This window comes from Macaca fascicularis, chromosome 11, assembly GCF_037993035.2.
Source record: "Macaca fascicularis isolate 582-1 chromosome 11, T2T-MFA8v1.1".
NCBI classification, from domain to species: Eukaryota; Metazoa; Chordata; class Mammalia; order Primates; family Cercopithecidae; genus Macaca; species Macaca fascicularis.
In genome coordinates, this window is record NC_088385.1 from 63,715,026 (window position 1) to 63,723,077 (window position 8,052).

At 49.2% G+C, this 8,052-nt stretch overlaps 1 protein-coding gene across 3 annotated transcripts; it reads right to left on the minus strand.

Moving 5' to 3' along the window:
• Positions 1 to 318: 318 nt before the first annotated feature.
• RDH16 (retinol dehydrogenase 16) lies at positions 319 to 7,522 on the minus strand. 3 transcript variants are annotated; one of them, XR_012420366.1, is made up of 4 exons: positions 5,973 to 6,430; positions 2,535 to 4,010; positions 1,705 to 1,868; positions 319 to 1,125 (listed from the first exon to the last, which is right to left on the minus strand). XR_012420366.1 is itself a non-coding variant. In XM_065524423.2 (4 exons), the coding sequence occupies exons 1-4, from the start codon at positions 6,283 to 6,285 to the stop codon at positions 908 to 910; spliced, it is 954 nt and encodes a 317-aa protein (XP_065380495.1). In that variant the 5' UTR covers positions 6,286 to 6,430; the 3' UTR covers positions 319 to 907. The 3 variants fall into 3 exon arrangements, 2 of the variants coding, with proteins under 2 accessions (XP_065380495.1, XP_073863323.1); XM_065524423.2 differs by having other exon boundaries at positions 3,752 to 4,010; XM_074007222.1 differs by lacking the exons at positions 2,535 to 4,010; positions 5,973 to 6,430 and adding an exon at positions 7,309 to 7,522.
• Between the last annotated feature and the right edge of the window lie 530 nt (positions 7,523 to 8,052).

Here is an 8,052-nt window from a genome sequence, read left to right on the forward strand (position 1 = left end):
CCCTTCTTTGCCTCTAAGATCAGACTTCCCTGTTGGGATCTTGTTCTCCTTCTAGCAGAGAATTCCAATATTAGGAGATCTATTCCTGCTCACTCTTTTCTGCCTTCGACTTGTAGTCCTAGAGAGGCTGACAGTGACCTGGATTTCTGGATGGAGTGATTCTGGGTCCTGAGCAAAGGCGGGAACCCAGACTCAGAGAGGGATTGCAATCTCATGTGTCTGGTATCCAAGTGTAACTTCACAAGAACATTCAAATCACTGCACATGGGTGAAACTATCAACTTTTTCAACATCAAAAAAATCAAAGAAAGTGCATGCTTTCAAGACAAATAAAAAACTGATTTATTTGTCTTCTGCACAGATCCCTACTGAGGACACCACCTTCCAGCCACTGCTGCTGGGATGACTCGTGAGGCCTATGGGGCCACGTAATGGTTGCGCTCCCGGTCCCAACACCATGTATACAGGGATCTTCAGAGAATGGGTCCCCTCACATCTCCCAAGCCATTTCCACCCCATGGCCCAGACTGGCCCAGAATTAACACACAGCCTGATAAGGAAGCAGGAGGTAATGGCATGTGCTGAGGCTCCTTCCCCCTGCTCACACCCACCCCAGTTGTTAGCACAAGAGGCTTGGACCCTTGAGTGGCCACCTAAGGTGACAATGCGCCCAGGAGCACTATTTGGTTCCTGTTTCTCAGCTGCTTAACTTGAAACTTTCCTACCAACATCTTCAGAGAGCAGAATTATCTCCCAGGAGAATCATGGACAGGAGGTAGTGAAGAAAGTGAGATCAGTGCCCTACTGACCTGACAACAGCCTCCCTCCACTTTATTTCTTTCCCAAGGATACATCACCCCTCATAGCACACCCCAAATCCATGCAACCATGCACCTGATCCTTGGCTTCATAGAGCCTTGGCCGGGCTTGGAGAACCCCAGTAGATAATGGCATCCACCAGGAAGGTGGGCATGTAGCTCATGGGGAGGTAGAGAAGCTTAGCATCCCAGCCGGCTGAGTAGCGAGTGCGGGGGTGGCAGGCAATCAGCGCATGCTCCATGCAGTTGGTCACCAAGGACAAATCCTGTGTGCAAGTCTGCTCCAATTGTTCAGCTGATTTCTTACCTGTTAAGAATGAGAAATGATCCATGTGTATTTCCACCTGTAACCGCTCCTGCTTTGGATTCAACTTAGAGTGGAAAGGGTCTAAGAACTCATGCCACCCCACAACCCCTAGTCAAGCATTGTCTCAAATCTCTTTTATCCAAATTCCCTGAGTTGGAGCCCATCCATGGGAAAGTAACAAGTGTTCCACACTAAGTCATGTTTGTCTCTCTTCAGGAATATCTGGACTGCATAAATGATGGTCTCCTCCCACAGAAGTCTCAGCACATGTAAATCAGCTATCTCTAATGCCAGCTTGTTATCAGTTACCAATGCCTCCCTTTCTGGCTTCACTTTGCTCCTCAATAACGATATTGGGTTCAGATAGACACTGGTCCCAAGTTCTGAGAAGCCTGGATACTTGCTTTTCATGACCAGTTGACCACATAGTACCCATCATGGAAATGGGGCTAAAGGTCTCCACTTTGTGGGTAAGGAAGAGCCTGGAGATCAAACTCTAATGGTCTTCAGACACCAATGGTGGACCAGGGATTCCACATGAGGGTTTGCTTCTCTCCCCACTCTCCACAGCTTACTCACAGGATGCAACAAACTTCTCGCCATAGATCTGCTTGACCTCTGGGCTGGACCGGTCCCAAATCTCCAGGAAGCTCTTTAAGAATCTCTCTTTACTGGTCACAGCAGTCTTGAAATAGCCAGGCTCAATCATAGCCACTTTCACCCCAAAGTAGGAGAGTTCCCTCCTGCAAGAAAGAGAAGCAGAGGGGAAAGATTTCAGGGGTCATGGAAGGTAAAACACAAACAATAAAAGTAAAACTATGATAGCACAACATATGAGGACAACGGGTGAGATAGAAAGCTTGGAATATTTATTTTCCAGCAATCAAGGGGTCATAGTTATGATGGAATCATTCCCTCTGTATGGGGTTTCCATATTTTACATACCTGAGCTTTTTAGCCCTAAATCCTACCAATTCCAAAGCAAGGCAGCACCATAGTGCTGTCTCCTCTTATGTCCTTCACATCCAATGGATCACCAGAATTCCTACATTTTGCCTCCTCTCCAGACCTCAGTCCCCTCCCTCCTTTTCCTGCCCCAGGAATCTCCCTGGCCTCTGAGCTGGGTGATGGCAGCTGTCCTCTAAGAAGCATCTGTCTTCAGTCTGGCTCCCCACTTTCAGCCACTGGGCTTCCTGCAGTCAGTGGGTGTCTAGAAGCTGATTAGACCAAGGAGCAAATCCCTTTTTTGGGGGGTTCCACTCCCAACAGCATAAAGCACAGCTCCTGTTCAGACCCACAGGCCATCAAGGAGCCCACCTATGCCCACCTGCCCAGCATCCCCCACCAGGCCTGGCCTTGACCTTCACCACAAGAGGACTCTGCAGTACATGCAGGTCACTAATGCTCACCCTGGGCCTGGGCTGATGGCATTCCTTCATCCAGGAACCCTTCGCAGCCTTCCTTACCAGGCTGCCAGGTGGAGTTCTCAATCCCCAGCTCAGACAGAATCTCCACGACTCTCCCCAACTCAGGTGGGTACCATGGCCAGCAAGGTTGACTTGGTAACCAACCTTATAAGCGTTGGCAGTTGATTCTAGATCTCTTGTCCCTCTCTCAGGTATCAAGTTTCAGGTCACAGACAAAACCTTGTTGTTGATTAAGGACGAATTTTTGTCCACTTAGACGAGGGCCTAAAGCGTCTGTTGTGTGGACTCAGATGCTCTACCCATTGTCAAAGGGGCTCTGGACATGAATTCTGCTAAGAAAGGCCATCTTTTGCATGCTGTCTTTGGGCTCCAGAGAGCCACGAAGGAATGGCCTCAGCGCTTGAAGCATTTCTCTCCCTAGAGAGGAAGAGCCCCAAAGCCAGGCACCCATCTCCTGGTGTGGAAATATCTTTCCCTGTTTCTGACTCAGTGAGTGCTCCTGCATCTGCATGAGCATGTGTGTCTCTGTGGCACTAAGGCATGCCCCAGCTTTACAAGTATTTCAGATTCCAGGTAGGAGGGGTCGGGGTCCATCTACTACAGCAAGAGAGGGGTGTGAGCAAGCCACATGCCCATTGTCAGCTGCCGGGAAAGCCTCCCTGGCCAGGGGACCAACACACACTGTTGTACTGATCTTTCTCTGCTCCTTCTCTAGGGTGCAAAGCATTCTTCCATCCAGTGCTGACTGCCTGGCCTGCCTTTGTGGCTCCAATACCAAGGTGCAATGGGAAGAAGTGTTTAGGGTCCTTCCCTGGGATTAGTCATTGATACACAGTATTCTCCTGTCCTGGGCTTGGGCACCTCAGTACTGTGTTCCTCTTGGCAGGATCAGAAGCCAAAGGTCCAGGTCCAGTTCTGCCTCTGGCAGTTTCTGACCAGGAGATCCATCTAGGGAAGAGGTATCATTCAAGAAACTCTCTGACCTGAGGCCCCTCCTGCCACCCAGCACTCAGGAAGGTGCTTCCCAGTGAATGGCCAGCCCAATCCAGAAAGCGAAAGATGAGGGTGCCCCACATGAAGACAGAGAGGGATCTCATGAAAGGGCCTTACAGGCTGGGATTCAAGGAACTCCCTGGAAAAGACTTCCCCACAAACACAGGAGCAGGAAGACTAGGGCGGGCCCCGTCCCAGACCCATACCTGAGGGAGTCAGAGAAGGCTTCCACGCCGTACTTGGAGATGCAATAGCCTCCACCAAAAAGTGACACCCGGCCACAGATACTGGAGACATTGACCACACGGCCCCTGGCCTTCCTCACTAAGGGCAGCAGGCTCAGAGTCACGTCGATCACCCCCAACAAGTTCACGTCCAGTACCGTCACAAAGTCCTGCTTGGTCAGCAACTCATTGGGGGCCACAGGCAAGGAGATGCCAGCATTATTCACCAGGCCCCAGAGTCCTGGGACAGTGGGAAGATGAGAGAGCATCACTGTGTTGTGCCTGTGCAGGTGGACAGTTAGGATGCAACTCACATCCCAATAAAGTGAAGGCAGAATGACAGGTGTGGGATGGGAAGGAGGGTAAAACAAGCACCACAGTATCTGCAGGGGTGGGGGCTGGACATTCAGCAGCTGGTGGGCCATGGAACCCAGTTCTTTTTCCATTTACTCTTCAGAGCCCAGCCCATTGCCTGAAAGACAATAAGCTATTACCTCTATTTAAGGATTGCATGAAATCATGTTAAAGAACTATTGTCCATATCTGGAAACATGAAGATCAAAGTTTGGTTAGTTAAACATGAATGCTGTCGATGTTACAGACATTCACCTGCATTTTCAGGTATGCTAACAGCTTATATAGTGAGTGTTCCGCAACCATCTGTTCATGGAATAAGAGACATGAGAGGGGGAGAGTGAGGGAGAGAGGAAAGACAGAAAAAGACAGACCTGAAATCCTAGGCTTGGGGGAACTTGGAGAACATCCTGTGTTTGATCTCAGGGCACTGGTCTTGAAACATCCTGCATCAATATCCAGTAACATTTTTATAGAAAGCACTGGGGAATTCCAATGCACAGGCTTTGGGAAGAAGGCGAGGTTGCATCACCCCACTCAGTACACAGACTCCACCCTCTGCCCCAGAAAATGTCACCCTCTCCTCCTACTGCATCAGAAGCCCACTCTTCATCCTTCCATCAGTCCCAAGTTCACTCAGCTCTGGGAAAATCTCTCTGGAAGATGCCAATACACAATCCCCAAGACTTCAAGTCAATAGAGTTTTCAACCCACAGAACCAGGGGGCAGGAGCACAGGGTCCCTTGAGTCCGGGCAGGGGTTGGCAGTTGTTGATCTGGAAGGGTTGGCCTAGGCATAAGAATCCATCCCCTGCTCAATAACAGGCCCTGCCCTGATGCAAATGCAGATTCCTCCACCCAGACATCTCAGTTTTAAGAATCCAATCAATACTCACACTTACAGAGATGCTGGCCAATAAAAGTCCACCAAGATGACATTTATGATGATGAAAAGCAGGAAGGAATTTCATATTCAACCACTCAGTATGGATTACATAGGTAAGGCTATTGGAAGGATACAGTACTCTAAATAATTAAATACAATTTTATAAAAACGGTCATTATGGTCAGAAAATGTTCATCTTCTCCAGAGAACTAAGAACAAAATATAAAATCCTAAATATATATAATTGTAAAAAGGACTTCCATGTGGATGACAATTTCAGGGAAACTTTTGTTTTTATCTTTATTCTTTTCAGTATTTTCAACAAAGATCATGTTCTGCATTTATTGTTACATAAAATAAATCCATGTTTCTTTCTTCCCCTGTAATAAGACAGATGAATTAGTGTAGTGAAAAGAAGAAAGAAAGAAAAAGTAATCCCTTACTAGTTCTGCTTTCCTTAAGCAGTCCTTATGCTGATATCCTCCTCTGAAGATGGAGATAGTTGTAGCTCTTGGCGGATGCTGATAGGCCCTAGCAAGAACAAGGTAAAGTGCTGGGAACACAAGCCTGGCTCCAGCACAGCTACAGCCTCCGTGCAACCTTTCAGCCCCGTGCTCCCTTCTCAACCATGCTCCAGCAAGTCTCCAGATCTCTAACCCAGGCTCTCAGCATCAAACAATCCATGACTTCTGCTTAGACAGGAGGGAGAGGATAGAGAGGAATTCTGGAGAGAAAATCTCATTAGGGCAAACTCTCCCCAAGACTATACACCTCCAATGTCGGGATAGGTTAAGGATTGGAAAGAGATGGGGCTCAGGCCAGCCTGATTAGTGAGAAATACTAGAAAGCTACTGTCACTTCAACCTGGAAAGACACTGTAGAAATCTTCCCAGGGAGCAGACAGGAGGTGGTCCCTTCAAACAGAGGGAAGACACAGACAGACTTGAGAAATCTGAGTGGTTACCTCTTTCCCCCACGCGTTCCTTCACCCACTGGGCAGCTGCAGCAACACTCTCTGTCTTGGTGACATCCAGGGCCACCGTCTCCAGCCTGTCTGAAGTCTGGCCCCTCAGCTGCTCAGCTCCTTTCTCTGTCAGACACGCAGCCAGCACCCGCAAGCCTCGTGCGTCCAGCTGTCTGGCCAGCAGTTTCCCGAAGCCAGAGTCACAGCCCGTGATGAACACATACTTATCTCTCAGGTGGCTCAGCACCTGCCTCTCCCGGTACCAATGCAGAAGGTAGTACAGGCCCACGAAAACTGCCAGGTAGAGCCACATGGCTTTGCAGAGGACAGACACAGACAGGCTGTGGGGGAACCCAGAGTCCGGCCTCTGTTGACACAGGAGGATTTAAGAACACAGAGGGCTGTGGTAGGCAGGGAAACCCTCAGGCATTTTGGTCAGAGTCCTCACTTTCCTCCCTGATGACTGTCTTTCTGCAACATATTTATTCTGGCCCCACTTCTCTGCTCTTTGAACTGCTTCTGCAGTACTCATGCACACCTTTGCACACCCCAAGTCCTGCCCAGTAGGAAGATATCATCACTTGGCAATGTGTCCCTAGTCTCCTGATTTCTCTCTGCCTTGCTGTGCCCACTACATGCGTGCTGTGTCCATGAAGGAGCACACACATATATTCACACAGGAACACACACAGAGCCCACACAGGCTCACATACAGCTGCCCACACACACTCTCCATGGAAAACACATCCCTCTGCTGTAAGTACAGGGGTCAAAACTGTCTCTACAAATCTCCTACTCCAACACCCCTGGTCCGTGACCTTCTGAACATAGAAAGACCTTATTGGGTAGCTACACATGGTTTCCAGGCAGATTAGGTGGAAATCCCTCTCTGAGCCTGAGTTTCCTCATCCTGCTCAGCACCTTAGAATACCAATCATTCCTCAGAAAACTAGGGCACGGTCAGGCTCTCTAGGATGAGAAGGAGTAGACAAAGGGTGGGCAGGAACAGGTTCCCTCCTGCTATAGTAGTTTTTTGGGGCAGAAAGATTGCAGGATCCTATGGGGGTGTCCAACCTCAGAGATAAAGAAAGCACGGAGAGGATGGGCAAATAGGAACAGCTCCAGTCTGCAGCTCCCAGCGTGATCAATGCAGAAGACGGGAGATTTCTGCATTTCCAACTGAGGTACCCGGTTCATCTCACTGGGACTGGTTGGACAGTGAGTGCAGCCCATGCAGGGCAAGCTTAAGCAGGGCAGGGCATTGCTTCACCCTGGAAGCATAAGGGGTTGGGGGGATTTCCCTTTCCTAGCCAAAGAAAGGCATGACGGACTGTACCTGGAAAAACAGGACACTCCTGCACAAATACTGTGCTTTTCCAACTGTCCTAGCAAACAGCACACCAGAAGATTGTATCCCATGCCTGGCTCAGCATGTCCCACGCCCATGGAGCCTTGCTCACTGCTAGTACGGCAGTCTGAGATTGATCTGTGAGGCAGCAGCCCAGCAGGAGGATGGTTGTTCACCGTTGCTGAGGCTTGAGTAGGGAAACAAAGTGGCCAGGAAGCTTGAACTGGGTGGAGCCCACCACAGCACCACAAGGCTTGTTGCCTCTATAGACTCCACCTCTGGGGGCAGGGCATAGCTGAACTAAAGGCAGTAGAAACGTCTACAGACTTAAACATCCGTGTCTGACAGCCTTCACAGCCTCCATGATCGTGATGGTCCCCTGGTCCCACTTCTCTCTTTCAAACTGTCTTTTCTCAATCCTTTGACTCTGCCAGACTTTGTCACCCCCATGACCTGGTGTTGGGTCTGGCAACCCCAACATTCGTGGCACCCAACGTGGGGCAACAAAGACCCTGGTGAAGGAACACCAGGGCCTGTGAGAGCAAAGGACGCATCATCAAAGGACACCCGAAGATGTCTAAAAGAAGCTTGGCAGGAAAGCTTAGCACTCAGAAGAACCAGAGTAACAATGGGACAAAGTGAAAGCAGACATTCTGCTTATTTAAATTTCTTAAAGCATTTTTTATGAAGAGGGGGAGTGAAAGTTAGTACTCAGAATTTGTTAACACTCTT